Below are 19740 nucleotides of genomic sequence, written 5' to 3' on the forward strand. Positions count from 1 at the left end.
CTTTTAATTTTTCCAACTGATTTTTATAAACACATATCTAAACATAAATCGTATTACACTAACTTTTATTCTAACTTCAATTATAAAAATCAGTTAAACTAAAAGTACTTTTACCCAACACCAATCCAAACATACCTTAAATAAAAAAGTGAGTTCAGTTGTAAAATAACTAAAAAAAACAGTTAAAAAAGTTGCTCCACGTTGCGTTGGAAAATAAGTTATTTTTTCTCATAAGTCAGTTGCGCACTTTCTCTTGTACCTTTTTCATCTCCAACAGAGATCCCAACGTGGGCTTATATTGTCACGCTCTATCTTGTTTCCACGCAACCACCACTGCCCATCCATTTCATTCCATCCGAACGAGTACATTCGTCTTATTACAATCAATCAAATAGAAAGCTGTTTTGCAGATAAAGGTTGGACGGTATCAAATGATCAGATAAGTATTTACGATTTACTGGAAATTGAGACAAATCAACTGACTCTCCAAAGGCCAGAAATTTAAAGAGAGAAAAATGAACACTCCCTTGGCATACATAGTTCTCAAAAAGACAGAAGAAATATACACTCATTTTAAAAATTAAAAAAAAAAAATCAAAGTAAACGATACTTCGTACAGCCTTCAAACAAAATTGCACTCCCTAGGGTAAATGAGAAACTCGACCCCTCCAAATAATTAACACGAAAAATGACACTTACAAAATGATACAAGATAAATGTACTGGAACATCAAGAACGCCATATGAGAAGAGCGTAGTGACCTATTTGGCTGGAGACAGTGCTAAAGACGATTAAGTATAGTGTCCCTAGCTTCATTATGTTTGTGCCGCTGGAAAGATTCTCACAAATGCTTCTACTCAAACTCATCAAATAGTGATGACTAAAAAAAAAATTTAAAAGAAAAAGTTTCTTTTTACATACATTCAAGTTCATGATTGGCTAACATACAGAACAGGGACCAGTCCAGCCATCTTGCCATCCCTGCCAGGGCGTTTCTTCTTAACCTGCGGGAACAGAAAAGCAAGGACTTGAACGGGTGGCAAAACAGATTTTCCCTGGAACGGTGAAAAAATAGTAGCAACACGGTAGAGATAGAGAATGTCAAATCCAGTCGGATTCTTGACATCACTAGTATAGACAAAATAACAGGACTTACATAAAACCAGCCATCTACTTCATCCTCAATCTCAACTTCTTCTCCCGCAGTTAAACTCAGCTACAAGGAAAAACAATCATGTTAACTATCCCCACGCTTGAACATAATATTTGCAATTCTACCTTCTCGATTGGGGGGGGGGGGAATGGAGATTGAACAGAACAAATGAAAGAAGCCCAGTTCAGTGAAACGTCCGTAACAAATTAGCCCATGATGAAGTTAAGCCATATAAAGATAACAGTCTGAGCCCACTCACCTCATCATCACCTCCTGCTGTGAAGTCATAAAGTGCTGATCCGTATCGCACATTTCCAGACGAAACTTGATCATCATCTCGAGACTCAAAACTTTGGCTTGCTAAGGGGTTTTCAAACGATTCATATCTTTTCATGATAGATGATGAGTATGAAGGAGGCTCCTCTCTTATCTGCACAGGCTTGTTGGATTTAATATTGAAATAGAAAATGAGATCAGAGGGAGCACGACTGGTACGTCAAAAAGACAGTAGGATCTTACCGGAGAACCAAGACCCTCACTGTATGAGGATCCCCAGTTGGTTTGTGCCTTCTCCTGGCATAGATAATTAATAGAAAATCAGATTTCTATAGAGTAGGTTTCTTACAGGCGATAAGAATCTATTCCCAAAATATATCAAAATGGTCAGGGTAAGGCAAATAATTATCCGTCCTCTCCCAAACACAAAATTCAGACCATACAAATTATCTGCACTCATTCATCTTCTACTGAAAGCTTTATATAAAAATAAAAATAAATATTCAGCTGGTTAAGGAATCTAATCTACTAAGTATTGGATATACATGATGTTTACCCAACGCAACCAAAAATAAGGCCCTGGTAAGGCATTAAGATAGAAAACAAAGATCACAGATAAAATGCTACATTTTAATAACAAAGATAAAAACACTGATTTCAGCCATATAATAATTGTATCATTAACTTAAAATTATTATCGCTCTAAATAATAATAGGACTTGGTCTTTTCAGTTGACTACGATAACACTAGTGTGCCATGCACTTGACAATTCTCGAGGATAAACTTGTAGACATCTTAATCAAGAAATTTGGGGCCAAAAATAACTAAATATGAGGGGGAAAAGATAAGAAAAATAGGACACTATATCTTTTTACTAAAAATATGGCACATCAGATGTTACAGTAACCATAAATTCTTAATAATATATATACCCTAGTTTGTGATGATCCATAAGTGGAAGGTTTAGAACTGAATAGTGAAGGGTAGTTCATTCCACCGAAGTGGGATGATATCGAAGTTTCAACTGATCCTGTTGAATCTGGAGAAGATGATCCCAATGATTTTGCATCATCTTCCTGTCATTAAAAAAAAAAAAAAAATTGCGTCATATAAACAGTTAAGTATCTAGTCTCACATCCTATATTGAGTATAGTCAGCATTTGGCTCAATCCATACCTCTACTTCTTCAGATTCTAGAAGGGTTTTTGCCCACAGGTCATCATAGCTAACTGAGGGCCTAGAGATCATATTCTCCTCATCAACTTCAGGCGCATCAGTTCCAGCACCAGCCAAAAATTCATTAACCTGATGCCACATAATCATTCTGGTTAAAGGATCATTCAAGAAAAAAGCTAAGGCCCATCTAGTCTGATCAACAAAATCTTAAAACTGAGACACTGGCCAGTACAACTTGTTTCTGCCTTCTATAATACGTATTATAAATTTACATCTTTTCAATGTTATCAATAAAAAAGATACTTCATATCAGATCGAAGTTAGAAAATAGTACAACACCAAAAATAGAATTTTGAAAACAGAAAAGATTGACCATCTCATACCCTATTCATTGCTGGTGCATTGTTTCCCCACAAGCCATCATCACCAAGATTTGCTGCCCAAGCATTTACTAGGTCATCATCAAGTGAATCTACCGGCTCACTAGGTGCTGGTTTGGATTCATAGATGAGATCAGATATACCAGTAGCAACAGCTGGGTCACTCAACCCAGATGATGCACTTATATTGTGGCGCGTGCGATAAATGTCAATAAGTTTTGCACTGTCAAAAAATATATCGTAGCAGCAGCAAAGATCAGAGTGGAGCAGGAAAGAAAAGAAAACATGTTCAAGACATAACACTTTGAATACAACCACAGAACCATGCTAAAAGGCTCTTATCGTATCATTGTCTAGCCTGAGCATCCTAAAACAAAGTTAACTGTTTATATGCACCCTCTATATCACTAAAGAAAGAGGTTCTCCAGCTTGGTGTTCATTTAACTAAACACGCTTTCATCAAAAACTGACATAAGCAAAATTTCCACATCAAGTTATTGAATAAAACAGTGATTTTCCTGTCTCCCTACATCACTCAACTGTTTCAGCTATTCCAGGGATCTTATAGTCTTTAAATGGACCAACAGCCCGTATTTGCTTCTTAATTTGACATATCAGTATGGAAATCTTTTAATACTTGTTTGGAAACACAATTTTTTTTTTGGGGGTTTGAATTAAAAAGAGGAGATATGTTAGCATATCAACTGAAAGATGAAAAATACAAAATTTGAACATCTATTTTACATTTCTTAGCGTCTTTGGCTATTTCTGTGATTCTATTTTAAGATGATCTCGTATTTCCACCTCATGGCACTTTCCCCTTCCTTTCTATTTTCTTCCTTCTTCAATTTTAGAACTGCTTTCTAATTAAAATAACAACAAAGTATATGAATTACAATGTTAAAGTAAAAGTTAATCAATGTTTTAATTTTACAAAGTTACAGTTGAACCTATAAATATAAAGTGTTACATATTTGGCTTCTAAAAATTATTGTCTACTAATATATCCAAAAACCAAAACAACAGGTATACATTTGGAAAATGATGTACTAGTTTTTTAAATAACATTCTATCTTGATTTCTGAACCATTCCATTGCAGAAAGTAAACCCCAGCTAGTTTCTTCAGATTAAACAGAAGTAATTTGTGACCAAGCCACAAGACTAAAAGCATTAAAAAAGGGTATTGATGCAGTTTGAGTAAATAGTACCTTATTTCAGTCCAAAAAAAAATAGTACCTTATTGGACCCAAAGGAAGATACTTCGCTCTGGGAACATAACAAAACAATGAAACAAGGTCCAACAACCTTTCATGGGTTTCATACAGTTTCTTCAGTTCATCATCAGTCCATTCTTTCTTAGCATTGTCATGATTGCGTATATCCCTATTCATAAGCAGAAAATCATAAGCATTTTATAAACATGTAGACATATTTGAAGCAAGCACCAAAAAAATTACAGCTCTCACTTGATCAAATCATCTTGTCCTCTATACATTTCATCCAGAACCTTTATCATAGGACTTAATAAAACTCCAAGGCCTGTGCCACTAGCCCCTTGATCTTCTCCATTACTAAGATGCATATCTGAAAACTGTGACTGCAATCCACCCTGTGCTAAAGTATGCAGGAACTCATAAATCTGAAGCCGGAAAGGCTCACCAGATCTGATTGCCATTGTTGTAAGAGCCTGAGCAGCAATAATGCGAATCTGTATGTCCATTCAACACATAAATATATAAATTACACAGCACGTTCCCAGTGGAAGAATTAAACATTAATTTTGGAGTGGCAGGCTAACAAAGCAACATTATTCCTCAATATTGCATAAACTCATTTAACAAATCATCATCTGAAAGGGGAAAAAAGGATTTGACAAACAAATTTCCCTAGGTCATAACTACAGAATTGAACAAACTACTCAAGTTAAGAAACAAACGAAATGAATTGCTAAAAAAGAATAGCAACTCAGGCACAAATACCTCCCAGCTACCACTGAAAGCACACCTCTGGAGTCGAGTCAGTGCACCAGCTAGAGTAGGATTACGAGAACTAGCAGCAGCCACCATTTTATCAGCATCTAACATCATTAATGCAGTACCAGGAGGGGTTGCAGATTCCCAAGCATATTCAGATGCAGCATAATTTGCATTTTCTCCAAGAAACCATACCTAGAAGCACGTGTTAGATTGCAGCAAACTGAAGAAATTTAAATTGATGATTGAATTAAAGCGTTCTTGAGCATAACACAATGCTTACTGCAGCTTGGACAAGTTTTTGCAATGCAAGAGCAGATTTTGGGTCAGATGCAGAAACCCTGTCCACCGAAGTAAGACCAAGCATAGATCCTGGTTGTGGAGGTGGCAGATCAAGAACAATAGTAACAGCTTCTAAAGCTTTATGCTTCCCATCAGGACCGGCTCCAACAAGACAAGTCTGGAAACAATATAATTCCAGTCAATCATCCATTTTGGTAGAAATCATCAAGAAAAACCAGAAAATGAGCAATTACTCAGAGTTTGTGCATGCATTTATGTGATTTTAAGCCCTAATACTTGTGCGTGAGAAAGATGTTGAGCTACGGAATGAAATGCTTTTATCACTCTATAATCAGCAGATACCAAGCAGATCAGAATTGCAAAACCCTGTCAAGGTTAAAAAATAAAATAAATAAAACAAACAAACTTACTTTCCACAATAGTTGTAGCACATCAGCATCAACCTTTCCAGGAACCTTGGTAGCGAATATTCTTGCAATTTCAAGAAGAGTAACAGCCATATCTGGAGAAGCCTTCACACCAAAATTGAAACACATGTTAAGGCAAAGTTATGCTTGACATTATGGATGAATTCCAATTGACATAAACATGTATCTTACGCAATGTTCTAGAAAATCCAAATACTAATGATGTGACACTGATAAATTTCAGCAAGCTTATGTGAGCACTAATGCGGTTTCAGAAATCTCAGAAAATTCAAATCCATACTCCATAAACTAAGTCAACACATCGACGACAGATTTTGGTCATATAAAACAGCTGAAGGCTTAATAATTGAAATAATAATAAATATCCAGGCTCTGTTTTTCCATGTAAGACTTGACATAGTAAGGAAATGCATTATTGGAAAGCCGTAATTTCTAGCAGTATTTATAAGCAAAAAGCTGTGGTCTCCCTAACTTCAGTGAGAATGTCAAAGAAATAAAATCAGCTGCATTACAACAATGACACGAGTAAACCAGATAATCAATTCAGGCAATTTTCAGGTTATGTTTGGACAGAATTTATGATATAACAAAATATCTTTTCAATTAAAATAGTACATGTAGTTTAGAATGAATAAAGTTGAAGACTATATCAGAACTATTCATAGACTTCATTTTTAAGTAGTAGCTGATATGGTATAGAGCCTCTGATTTGTCAGGAGTTCAAATCCTTGGTGCCTATTTTATTAGTCAACATTAAATCTCAGCACAAAGTATAACAGGCTTATGTGTTATCCTGATGGGATACTGCCCAAAGGATTCATTTTGGATGTTAGTAATTTACTATTATGCTTTATCTTATTTCCAATCAGGTTCTATTAGATTGTTTCCCATTTTCACTTTACTTGAAGTTTAATTTAGGTCCTTACCTGTGAAAAACACCCAACATTTTTTCTCCAGCCACAAGCCCACAAAAAACAACATGAATTCCAAAGGAACTAGCTGATTAATTTTAGTCATCCAGAAATAAGGGACATTCTTAATGTATGTTGTCATTAATGTAATGTATATCAAACAGCATAAGTGATGGAATCCCATATCAATCATTACCAAAAGTATGTACCTTAAAACGAGCATGTAGAGTGAGCAGTATATCATTTAACAGTGCAGCCGACCAAGCTGGGTCTGAGAGTTCAGATGCAATAATAGATTCTAACTCATCAAATGAGTCATATGGGCTTTGCATCCAGATTAAAGCCTTGATTACCATGCCCCGTACATAAACACATTCACAGGCAACAGTTGTTCGTACAACTTCCATTAGTGAATCCAATAAACCTCCAACGGTATCTCTGCCGCCAGTTCCATTAGATATGGATGAAGTTCTTCGGATGCCTATGACAATTAACATTCAAAAGCTAAGTACGCAATCAGATCATCTAAGAAACATGTAGGCATTCTCCAATGAAATATGCAACATCGCTGCATAGACCATATATATACTCAAATAAGGAATGACAACGAACACCTGATTTTATCCCTCTATATTTTTTTTAACAACACTCTGAAAATAGAGCTTAGTTACAAAATAAACTTCTAAACATAAAGATGGAATACAAAATAATCTAAAGTGAAGCTATATTTCCGATCTTCAGAACGAAGCTAGAGGACAATTTCAATATCTAATGAAAAGTGAGATAGAAGAGGAAGGTGCGTCTAATTTCAAGATAAGCAGTGTAAATCAGCAAAGACATTATTGTTTTATTTTATGCTCTCCATACTTGGTATTCTGGATTTTTTGGAAGCATCCCACCAGACAAGTATTCATCGTCCCCCTCCTGGAGACATAGATCATCATCAATCTGAGCTTATTACAAGGAACTGGGACCGTGCAACTTGTGCCGATTAAAGAGAGGGAGATACACTTAACTTTCAGATATCACATGCTGAGGCAAACAGACAAGGAGGATTCGGAGCAGGGGAGACATTGCGCTGATCCCAAATGGAAAAAAAAGGGGGGGGGGGTTAAAAAGACCATATATGGTCTGTTGATTTTGCTGAATGAATCATACAATGGTGGTACTGCACTTGGGACGATAAAGGACTTAGGGGGTATTTGGATAAAACCACACCATAGTTTAGAGAATAGCTTTTAGAAGAAAAGTCATTTTTGAGAATAGATTTTAGAAGAATAAATTTTGTAAAAAAATGATTCTAATAAAGTGAAAATGTTTGGATAATTACTATCAGAAACACTTTTTTTAGATACAAATTACTAAAAAGGACGTAAGTTAATATGATAATGACATCAAAAAATATATTTTTATTTGAAGTTCTTCTACAGTCCTTGATGTAAGATCTAATTAATTAATTTGAGTAGATTAAAAATATTAGTTAAATTAGGTAATATGATTTTTTTTTAAGACACCCTAAACATCTTTTTTAATTTTCTTCCTTCCTCTCCTTCTCCTACTTGATTATTGTTGAGGGAACATCAATAGGATTAATTTGACAAAAAATAGATAATCATATAAAATAGATCTCACATTTAATATCAATATTAACTCCCCAATTAGGTCCTACATTAAGGACTGGAATAATAAATTTGTTAATAGTTTTTTTTGCCAACGTAATAAATAATGTATAAAAAAATATATTAATTAATTGTTGATATGTGTATATAAATTTATAAAATATAAGATTAAATATGTTTTTAGAAAAATGAATAATTTTTTCCAACAGAAAAATATTATTTCAAGTGGGGAGAGAACCGGTCAAAAAACAAAAAGAATCAGGGAGGAGAAAGAAGGAGAAATGTGAAGGCCTGAAGTCTGACACTGATAGGGCAAAAAATTTCAACTTACAGCAACGTCTAGATTTGTTCAAAAAGCGAAAAAATTTTACTTATGACAAAATCATGGTTTTGATGGGGCAAAATGTGGTTTCATGACAAAACCATGGTTTCAAAAAATAATAGGGTGTTTGAATACTTTTGGGACCAAACCTTGGTTTGGGTTCCAAAAGTGCTTTTCTCAAAATTGCCAAACACCCCCTTAAACAGAAAGGAGAAGACAGCTCCTGACCAATGAGAACAAGAAAAATTTGGGAATTTTAAAACAGTAACAGTCCTACAATGACTATAAATCCGACCAGCTATGCAATAATTGTATGACAACTGCATACACTGGTGCATGGCAAGCCAACAGTTTCCTTGGCCCATTCCCTATTTATAAAAGATATCTACATCTAATTCAAGTAATTCCATTTTTGTGTTTCGTAATTCATCCTACCATTTGATTCCCCTAATTACCCCTTAGTTTGCATGTAAGAAAGACCAACTACACAACACATAATAACTACATCTCAGACAATTTAAAGGGACGTCACTACTAAAAAATCTTCAGAAGAAAAATCGGGGATTCCACCAAAAGCAAGGAGAAATACTAACACTTCAATTATCTGCAGGTCTCCCACTCACTTTTAGCCCCCTTTTATTCCCACCAGCCTAATTAACTGCTTTTAGAACAAGGCAAAAACCATCCAAAATCTCATATGAACAGAATAATTGAGCAATAGGGTCAACTTTTAGAAGCAAAAAACAGAAACACGACGTAACTATAGGCACATCAAGCAAGAATATTAAAACTCAAGGATCAAGAACCCCTTGCAACATAGTTGTCCTCAGATGGCCAACCAATTCAATAATAATGTTATGCAAATCATACACTACAAAACAAGTAATGTTAATAATAAAGATTACTTTCAGGATGTGCAGTTTCATCTGAATCATGAAGATCTGTCGCCTCTGCATATGTATTAATATGAACTCCTTCGTCAATATCCTGTAAGCCCAAAGCAAATGCAGCAGCCCGACTTTTACCCATCTCTTGAACTACTCTAGCAGCCGCATGAAGCACGGGTCTAGAAAAGCTGCGGAAAGAACTCTCCAACCTAGGGAAAAGCAGCAAATAACAGATAAGATGCCATTCAAGAGCAAGTATTAGAAAAGCATGAAGAAGTGCATAAACAAATTTTCAGAACCTTCTCATTACAAGTTTTATAAGGGGTTGTGGACGTTTAGTCTTCTGAGATTTATCTTTTGAACCTTCCTTTGATGATGCTTCTGGTAACTTAAGAATCTCCCTGGTCAGACGATACCACCCAGCAGCTCGCTCTTCAGTCCTGAAAGTTGGGGGGTGGGGGAATCCAGTCAATACAGCAGTAGGTTAATAGCATAAATTCTAAAATGGATGCTAGAACTTAACCTAACAAAGATCAAAATATGATGATAAGGGAGGGTGAGTAGATAAAAATTATACAACATAAACCACACCTCTCAGTGTTATCGTATTTTCCCAGTACACATAAAATTGCCTCAAAACAGACTCTTTCACTGGGATCCAAAAGAAGTTGATAGAGCAATGAATTGAACTGAGATCTGATATCCGGCCTCTCTGTGCAAGCAAGCAAGCAAGAAAGAAATTAAATCATACCAAATTTAGTAGGAATCAATTCTCCTCAAACAACTAGAGCTTGTGAAGACACCAACCATCTAATGCTCGAGCTCTAGATACAGAGTAGCACAATCTGGCTAGAGAAACCCTTGCAAGAACATCATGCAAGTGGAGAACATCTTGTAAAGCACCTGCAACATACAGCAAAATAACCCAGAAAGAATTTAACTATGGTGGAATGAAAGCATAGTCATTAAAGTCCCCAAGGATTTACGCCATATTAAGCACACAAGAAGCAAAATACTCAATAAAGAAAGGAAACCCTGACTTTCTTGTAAACTATATACTTCAAGTGTTTTGAATGCTATCACAGGATAGGTGAGTTCTCCCTTTTCAACAGGAACACAAGACTACAAAATCCTTACATAAGGAATTCTGTTTCTCCTTAGGCCCCACAACAAGGAGGGTTTATCAGGCAGTCCTTAGGACAGGGAAATAAAAACCCATGACCCAGCATATAACTTGATATGGCATAGCAATCAAGAATTCCTATCATGTACAACACCAGCATAAAAATCATGGGACAATGGTCATGCAGTTTTTAAGCTTTAAAATATTCTACTGAACAAAAAAACAAAGCATCTCATTCAATTTCAAATTTAGTATTCCTTTTTTCCCAGAAGAAGATAGGCGTTTAAAAGCAGACAATTAAAATGTAGGACATAGGAAACACAAAGTAAATGATGTGATGCAATGCAACGACTTCAGACTACGAAGAACACAGCCTTCAACAAAACTTCAGTTTTGTGTATTTGATTCAATGAGCAATGGAAACTCATGAATGCAAGAGAACAAGAAAAGCAGGACTTGAGGAATATTCATTCAACATACCTCCAGGCTGCAAATGATTCCCTGCAGAAGAATACCCAAGATATATTAGATTCAGGAGTTGAGGTGAGGAGGCAACTTTATTCCAAAATTACACTGAAAAAAAAAATCATAAAGTATCATTGAAATGTAGTATGACTCTCAAGATTTATTATGTTACCTAAGGCCATCGCAACAGCATAAGGGTCCATCGCAGCAAGCTCAGAAACAATTTCCAACGAATGCCTCACAGCAATAGGATCAGCAAATGAAATCCTGCAGTCAAATCTGCTTAGTACTGGAAACTATAAACCAGCAAGGAGAAAGGAAACATGAAAAAGTTAATTTCCATGAATATTTGAGGTAAAATCCAAGAAAAGAAGAAAAGAAATCAGGAAAAAGTTGCTCAAACAGGTAATGGACAAGACAAACAATCCTATTCCTCTCTTATAGCAGATAAAAGTTCTGGGCCCTGGTTCTATAAAATTTCAGAAACCAGAAATCCTCTCAATTAAAAAATATCAAAGAATCACAGACCACAAAGCACGATGTCATCCCAACAGCTTAAGCTGTTAGGAGGCGACCAATGAATGGTTTTACTAATATCTTCAATGTGACCCAATGCCGAAGAACTAAGCGCCCCAAGAAGAGAAAATGCACAGGCGTACTATACCCTGCAGAGGAGTTAATCTTAGTTAAGAGAATGAAAGTGGCAGGGACAAAGCTCCCAACCACTTGGTCATGAATGCTATTACCTTGTCAAAGACCAGTTCACACTCAAAGGTTCAGCTGTTTAGATAAGGCCAATGGATGCTTTTGTTAATATTTCTTGCACAAAGCCGTGTCAATAAAACCCCATTATGTTACTTCCCAAAAAAAAAAAAAAACTCCAGTCTCAAACTCATGTCATTTAACCCCCAATTCCAGTTATGAATAAAATTTAACTAAAAAAGAATGTGCTGGTATTTCTTTTTTAAGTGGTAAAGATCAACTTATATCATGCAGTCAAATGAGAAATTGACAGCAGCTATTTAAATTATAGTAGTTTGTTGAGGTCTTAATTGGAAGGTGGCATCTTTCTATGAAAAAGGTCAGTAACTACAACCTCTAGCCCTAAATACAAGATCTAGTTTGCAGTGCAATAGTTTGTAGTGCAATTTGCACTACAAATATGTATGAATTTGAGTGTTTTGGATTTAATCTCACCTTGATGCATTCTATATTGAAATGGAAAAGCATTGAACTTGGATGGGAGCAGCTATCTTTTTTGAAGGAAACAAGTGCTGGACTCAAGCATAATTTTCAATGGTACATGTTGTGGCTGTGACATTATAATTGTCATTTGTCAGAGTACACCATCTTGACAATTTGAAGTGCCAGATTTCTAGGATATTTTCGACCTTTTTGAAGTCCATCTCTCCAATAGTGCACTCACTTAGTTCATCCACTTTCTTTCCTTTCTCAGCCTTCCAGCATCAAGTTTTAATCTCATCCCCAACTTCTTTCATTCTTCAGTTTTGTTTGCTCTCTCTTACCATCTCTGTTCTTTCATCTCTCCCTTCTCCGATTTCATGGTTTCATCTTTCCATTGCCTGTTATTTGAAGTTCCGTCTCTCCCTGTCAGTTTCTTTTCCTCATTCTCCATACGTGCTTGATTCAGGATCATGAGATACATTCCAGAGGCAAGTATTGAGATGAAGTGTTCAAAGAAATTTTTGGAGGGGCAAAACATGTGTGCATTCATTCACCTACTAGCAAGTGCTAAATATATACCTCACGCTCACTAGAAGAATTATATAAAATCAATTCAATGCAGCTGATATGGTGGCACATGTCATTGTATGTGCACGTTTTTCCATATAGTTAATTTAACTACATAATGCTTACATTTCCAGAAACATCTTCAAAAGCTCTTGAGGGACCAACAATATCCAATCAACAAGTTAAACAATTTGTTGAAGTTAAGGTTTACAAAGAAAGTTTTGGGAGCATCAATACCAGAACTCCCTCTCCATTTAAGTTTTCATATATATATTCATATATCTATATGTTTATGTATGTATCTATGTATGCGTGCGTGCATGCATAGTGTGCTGCATGCCGTTAACAACTGTGCCAGTATACCATACTTTATACAAACGATTAAAAGAATAATAATCATCTTCATGTTGCAAAGCAAAAGTTGTAAATGTCAAATACATGAGCATCTAAATAACTTACCCTTGTACAGCACGATGCAAAAATGCCGGATTTCCAGGATCCAAAGGAAGTCTTCTCAAAGCACTCAGCGCAGAATATTGTAGATTGCTTCGGATGATAGACTATATTTAAAGATTATTCAGACACAAGACAAATAAGCAAATTTACAGCCATTAAGTTGAATGAACATCTTTAATAAAAGAACATTTATTGCATGGGATTCATTGTTATAAGAATAAAAAATAAATTTAAACCCAAATGCTTAAGAGAAAATTTCTTTCCTAAATGTTTAAAGCTAGAAAATAAAAGCCTTATTGGAAGGAGATAATGAATCATATTGAAACAATTCAAACTCTAAATGTTTAAGAGCAAATTTCTTTCCTTATAGCAACATATAATGACTTTATCATTAACAATGCCAAGAAACCAAATCAATTCTAAAGATGGCTCTAGATCAATTAAAGTCTTCCAAAGGATTAAACAACCAATCATAGTCATTACTAAGAATACATCAAAAGATAACCATTGTCAAGTCCAGTCAAGGATTTTCCTTTAATGGTTCCCTCTGTTGCATTTAACTCTTCCCCTCAGCTAAATTCATCGTTCCCCCAGCTGCAATCCTTCTCCAAAGATGGATGGAAGAAACAAGTGAAAGAACCGGAGAAAAGGTAACAGTCAGCTCTTTCACACCATTATTAACACATAATTATGATTCCACCAAGTAAGCTTGAGTTTCTCATAAAATGACATCCATGGTAAGAATAGTTTTATTGGAAGGTATGACTATATATAAGCGCATTTTTTCATTATAAAACAAGTAACTCTTCCCCTCAGCTAAATTCATCGTTCCCCCAGCTGCAATCCTTCTCCAAAGATGGATGGAAGAAACAAGTGAAAGAACCGGAGAAAAGGTAACAGTCAGCTCTTTCACACCATTATTAACACATAATTATGATTCCACCAAGTAAGCTTGAGTTTCTCATAAAATGACATCCATGGTAAGAATAGTTTTATTGGAACGTATGACTATATGTAAGCGCATTTCTTCATTATAAAACAAGTAATGTACACATGTCAATCCTCTAAAATCTAGCCAATTACCAAGACTTTGTCCAGTTTTAAACAAAGTAAGCACGATTAAACACTTCACATGGAATGAAGTGGGACCAGCCACTTTAAGGAACTTCCAAAGACATTTTGAAGTCAAGTCTGAGATGTGGCGTCATCTGATGAGGTAACCAGCTACAAAAATTAAGAACTGCATTGCCCAACTAAGCTTTAGGAGCATTCAAAGTGAACATTAGTGCCGTAGTAACCTTCCAAAGGGGACAACTCTGCCGCTGAGAGACCAAATTTGGGGGCATGAGTATAAATTGAATAAAAATCCAGCAAGGAGAGAAAGAATAGTCCTATCTATTCCCAAACCTAAGCCTCCACCAAGATTCCCAAAACCTGCGTGCCACCAGTCTTCCCTCACAGCTCCTGATTTTCCACCATCCTAACCAATAGAAATCCTCCCTAACTGCCATTAAGTGTCCTTAAGCCCACAACCTCCTTCCCTCAAAACATGTATTATGCTGCACATGCAGCTCACTTCTCTAACAAGACTGTTATTTTATGTATATATACTTCCCCAAGCTGTGTATCACATAGTTATCATCTTTTCATTAGTCACAAAGATACTGGTTTGTTTTCACATTGTCCTAACTTCATCCCAAGTCAATTGATACTCAAAGCAACACAACCAAGTAGCAAAGTTAAGCCCAAAAGATAGTTGCAAAGCAATTTTACCTCTTTATCACCACCTTTAGCACCAAGTATGCCTTTTTTCCGCTTTTGTGGTGCATCACCCACCTGAAACATTATTATGAAAGAGGTTAAGAAAGCTGAAGGAACATGGATTCACAAATCTTGGGATTATGCAAGAAAACAAAATCACATATTAATCACTGCCCCTTCAGAGATGCTGAAACCCATATCCTTGGGTCAAAATATATAAAATAAAGTATACTTATTTAAAAAATTAAAAAATAAAAATAAAAAATAAAAAATAAAAAAAGGAGCCTCTCGACTCATGAGCAATGCTGCTCATCTTAGACTCTATCCAAAGCATGGGATCACAACCTAGCCTTATAACCAAAAAAAAAAGTAATCATATGTTACTGTAACTGATCTTTTCTTCTCATGTAACACATTTCAAACTTTCCAAATAGTTGACCAAATTCAAAATTAACATGCTGCAAAGGAGCACACCAAAGTCAAAAATATTGTTCAATTAAAAAAGGGCTATTGAGTCCTCAAGTGTGCTTCAATTATTCATTTGGTTGCTAAAGTTTAATTTTTATTCCTAAACACACCTAGTGGGACAAAACTTTGTTGTTGTTGCTGTTGTTTCATAACCATACACAATTAGTCCTTATGGTTTGAAGACATACAATCCTAAGCACACATGGTCTAACCATTAACTCAAGGATGGCAACCTCTTCATGGATTGCAGAAAAAATTGTTGGGCTGATGAGATCAAATAACATAAAATTGTGTATGAAACTTCAGGGACTTGATTGATAAAACCGAATTACAAGGACCAAATTGATAACTGAGACAAACTTGAGGATCAAAAGTTTTATTATCTCCAAAAATATGATGAAATAAATTTTAGGAACTTTCAAAATAACAAAATCCAAGAAGACGTTTAAAAATAAGAAATAAAAAGATCAATTATTAAATGAGTGGGGCAAGCCCGCCCTAGGAGGCTTTAAAGAAACAAGGAAAAGAAAAGTCATAATTCTCTGTAAACTGTTTGCAGTCTCTTATAGCTAATAAATCACAAGGACTAACAACACAATCATATCCTCCAAAATATCCTTTTAAATCACCAAGCTTGGACAAATATTCATAAAGCTCGCAGAGACTATAGGGTAGCACAAACCTTCTCCAGTATGCCAAACACAATTTCATACAATCTGGACAAAATTTCAGAATTATTCGAAGGAGCAGATGTAAGAGCCTTCAAAGCTTGCAATCTTCGTGCATGAACTTCAAAGCAACCAAATAAATAAGGGTCAAGACTGTCTCAACATGGCCAAAAACATGGAGATTTATTAACTTCTAAAAGTCAGGAAGTTATGAAATTTATGGAAATTTCAATGTTTGAATGGGCGTAATTCAACTTCACGTAAATATCATCCGCAGAAATCTGATACCTATTGTACTCTATTATTCATATAATTTATTGTGTTCTGTTCTAATGTACAATAACTAGTTTATTTAAGGAAAATATGCCCAGGTTTACCGACAATATGGATAAAGCCAAGCTCCGTGGTCAGATATTAAAGGATATCTCCATCTGCTATTTTAGCAACTTAACCTTTCTGACAAACATATTCTAACAATTGCCAGAGTCTTAATCCCACTCCCAAGCAAGAATTTTCTTCTGTTCATAATCAATATTCTGGCCTTGCGCTCATAATAAAGTATCTCACTTCTCTATGCATTCCTAACCTCTAATGTCTCAATCTCACTTCCAGCTAAAAACATCAATAAACAAAATCCTCAGAAGTCTACGTATGCCCAACTACAGAGCAAAAATTTCAGATTAACAGTCCATGAAGCGACAGTTTCTCACTCTCAGGCCAATTTTAAATTCTAAGGGAATACATACAAGTGAATTCACAAATAGAGACATACAACCTTATGCCACAAATGGTTAAAAATATTTCAAGCAAATAGGGGGGCTCACATTCAACATCGGCATTTTTGGCTTCTGCAGTAAGCTGTTCTACTATTCGTGGTACAACATCAGCTCGAGTAACACCTCCAACAGCATCAATGTCAGCCAAGGCATCCCAGTTTGGAGTGGGTATCCCACCCCCTGTACCCACACCTTGGGCACCGGTGTCGGACAAAATTCTGGCCAGATAGTAATAGACATACCGCAGCACACTTCTTTCTTCACATTGCTGGTTAAGCTGTAGGAAAAGATAATAATATATGATTTGACTAAAAGCAGGGGTAGATAAATTATGTAAGCACATTTTTCCCCATGAAATTCAGAAAGACAAATTACTGTACATCCCATAGAATAGCCCACTCTGTGGCAGGGCCATCTAATTCAAGAAAGCACCACAAATGGTCCATGGGTATACAGGTACACACAAGGAATGGCATCTTAAGAAAATCAATCAGAACTGAAGACATACCATGAGAAGAGAAGGTGCCAGTGACGGGTCGACAGAGTTATACACAGCAAGTTTTGGAAATACATGGCGCACTAGCTGCCGCTGAGAATTTTTCTACAATTGAACGATCATCAAAACCAAACTATATTACTAGAGTGTTCAGTGAAGAGAAAAATATGATGTTGTCAGTTCATGAGTGCCAATGCTTACTTGATCAGATGTGGCAGCTAGTTCATGAATACTTCTGGCGAGTTGGGAATATGAAACTGGCTGTAAGTACAAGTGCACAACACATCAACCACCCAGAGATATACATTACCATTTCCTCTTTTGTCCAAATAAAAGCTTCAAGAGTATTTTTAACATTTATTACCAACTCACCGTGAGAAAATAGTGGCACAGCTTTTAAAGTGCAACGAGCACAAGTGATGCTGTTAAACTTAAAACCAACTATCATACTACTCTGATCATCTCCGATCTCTTTTAAATCATTGAATAAAGCAACCTACTAATCAAATACTCTAAACAAGAGCTTGTTGAAGAGAAAGAGAGATATGCAATTCCCGACCTTTTTCTTCTGCTTTTGCGGCATTAGATTAGTCCTAACTGGGGCTAAAGCAGCTTTGGCAACGGTAAGCGTGTCGGTCTGGATCTGCATAAATGTGGCTCTCTTGGACTTCTTTTCCCCAGCCGGCTTGCCCAGCGCGGTTGGGTGAGTTGCCGGAGCCGCTGTCGCTGAAGATGAAGCCGCAGACGAAGTTGAAGCCGTGGACGACGCCGTTGTTGGGTCCGCCGTGATTAGATCCATGAGCGTCGTCCCCGATGAGTCCTGTCGTAATCCGAATGAAGAACATGTTCAAATTTCGAGGGAAATCCCAGGGAAGTGCAATGTAATGCAGAAAGAACAAGAAAGGAAGTTGAGAGGAATTACCGCCATAGGAACTGTTTGTTGTCTTCAGATCAAATTACCAACGAGCAGTTGCACTTGCCGTTCTATGTACCTGTTAATTGGTATTTGTCGCGAAAGCCAACCATGGAAATGAGCAAAGTGCCCAAATCAGCCATCGTTACTTTATCTGTTTCTGCTTAGTCAAAGACTAATATTAAAAAATAATATAAGAATTTATTTTATTTTGATTTTGATTTTAAATATAAAATCTTAATTCACTTTATTTTCATATTTATTTATTTATTTTAAGATAGTTCTTATAATAACAGTAATTCTAACCAATACACTTAATTAACAAAGATATTTTAGGAAAGACAATGTCTATTTATTACAAATGACTAACTTAACTAATTTATTTAATATATTCAAATTAGTCAACTAGTTTTTATATTAAAAACTGGAGGTAGTATTTAATTTGATCTTACATATAAAATTTATTTTATTTTATTTGTCATATTTATCTTTTTTCAAGATAATTTTTGTAATAGTTTCATATTAAAGATTTCATCACATGGTAGTTTTAGCTAATACACATGATTAACAAAAGCATTTTAAAGAAGACAACACGTATTTATCACAAATAACTAACTTCATTAATTTTTTTAATCTATTCATATTAGTTAATTAACTCTTATATTCAATACAAAATGTGGCAATTTTCTGCCTTCTTTAACTATTATATTATTTTTATCAGTTAAATGTGAATTATGAGGGGAAAATTAAATAGAACAACGTATTTTTATCTCCGGTGTGTGTCCAATAGATCTGACCAAGATTCCAGCTAGCATGTTTAACTTGAAAAAGAAGCGCTTGCTTGGAGTTGAAGTTAGAGATTGAAGTTCTAATTTGTCTAATGATAATACATCATTAGAAGGCCGTTTGGCTGCAGAATTCCTCGTAGAAATTAGAACCTCATCGTTCATTCAATATCTAAGTCTAAGAACTTAATATATTTTGTCTCATAAAATTATAAGCTTTCCACAAAATATATGGAGGCTGTTCATGATCGATCTAGTGCCTGGGATTAGCTTTTCTGGGAACCGGATTTTTATTTTTTTTTGGTATAGGGAACTGGATATTTGGTCGCGGAAATGAAATGAAGCAGACCTGAGGCCGTGGCTATAAGGCCTGATGAAGATTGATGTGTTTTCACAGAGAGCCGAACAACGCTAGTAATGGGCCTAGTGGGCCAGTTAAGGATCTCCAATGAATAATGATCCAGACCCACTTCTTAATACGATTTGCTAAGATTAACCAACAGTAGTTGGATCTAAAAAAAAACACTAATCCCTCACAATGTGTCGAATCAGGATTTGAATTTTCTTTGAGAGAGATGCACATATCTAATGTCTGATAGTGTCTTAAATAAGATTATCTTCAATAAGAGGATACCTATACTTTAACC

The 19740-nt window shown here is 35.6% G+C and overlaps 1 protein-coding gene across 2 annotated transcripts; it reads right to left on the reverse strand.

The window, feature by feature from the left end:
• Positions 1 to 233: 233 nt before the first annotated feature.
• On the reverse strand, positions 234 to 18428 carry LOC114760056 (TSET complex member tstB). Of its 2 annotated transcripts, XM_028949308.1 has the most exons (28): positions 18318 to 18428; positions 17955 to 18215; positions 17597 to 17656; positions 17408 to 17500; positions 16948 to 17176; positions 16138 to 16244; positions 15000 to 15062; positions 13230 to 13330; positions 11191 to 11285; positions 11034 to 11054; positions 10238 to 10333; positions 10022 to 10142; positions 9730 to 9870; positions 9449 to 9639; positions 6812 to 7083; positions 5674 to 5775; positions 5244 to 5420; positions 4967 to 5155; positions 4454 to 4695; positions 4224 to 4370; positions 2990 to 3209; positions 2607 to 2735; positions 2363 to 2506; positions 1673 to 1726; positions 1413 to 1583; positions 1157 to 1216; positions 922 to 1004; positions 234 to 399 (listed from the first exon to the last, which is right to left on the reverse strand). In XM_028949308.1, the coding sequence occupies exons 1-27, from the start codon at positions 18321 to 18323 to the stop codon at positions 930 to 932; spliced, it is 3567 nt and encodes a 1188-aa protein (XP_028805141.1). In that variant the 5' UTR covers positions 18324 to 18428; the 3' UTR covers positions 234 to 399; positions 922 to 929. The 2 variants fall into 2 exon arrangements, with proteins under 2 accessions (XP_028805141.1, XP_028805140.1); XM_028949307.1 differs by lacking the exon at positions 234 to 399 and having other exon boundaries at positions 465 to 1004.
• Positions 18429 to 19740: the final 1312 nt, after the last annotated feature.

The sequence above is a fragment of the Neltuma alba genome, unplaced genomic scaffold (genome assembly GCF_004799145.2).
Source record: "Neltuma alba isolate B1F8T4 unplaced genomic scaffold, ASM479914v2 tig00010929_pilon, whole genome shotgun sequence".
NCBI lineage: Eukaryota > Viridiplantae > Streptophyta > Magnoliopsida > Fabales > Fabaceae > Neltuma > Neltuma alba.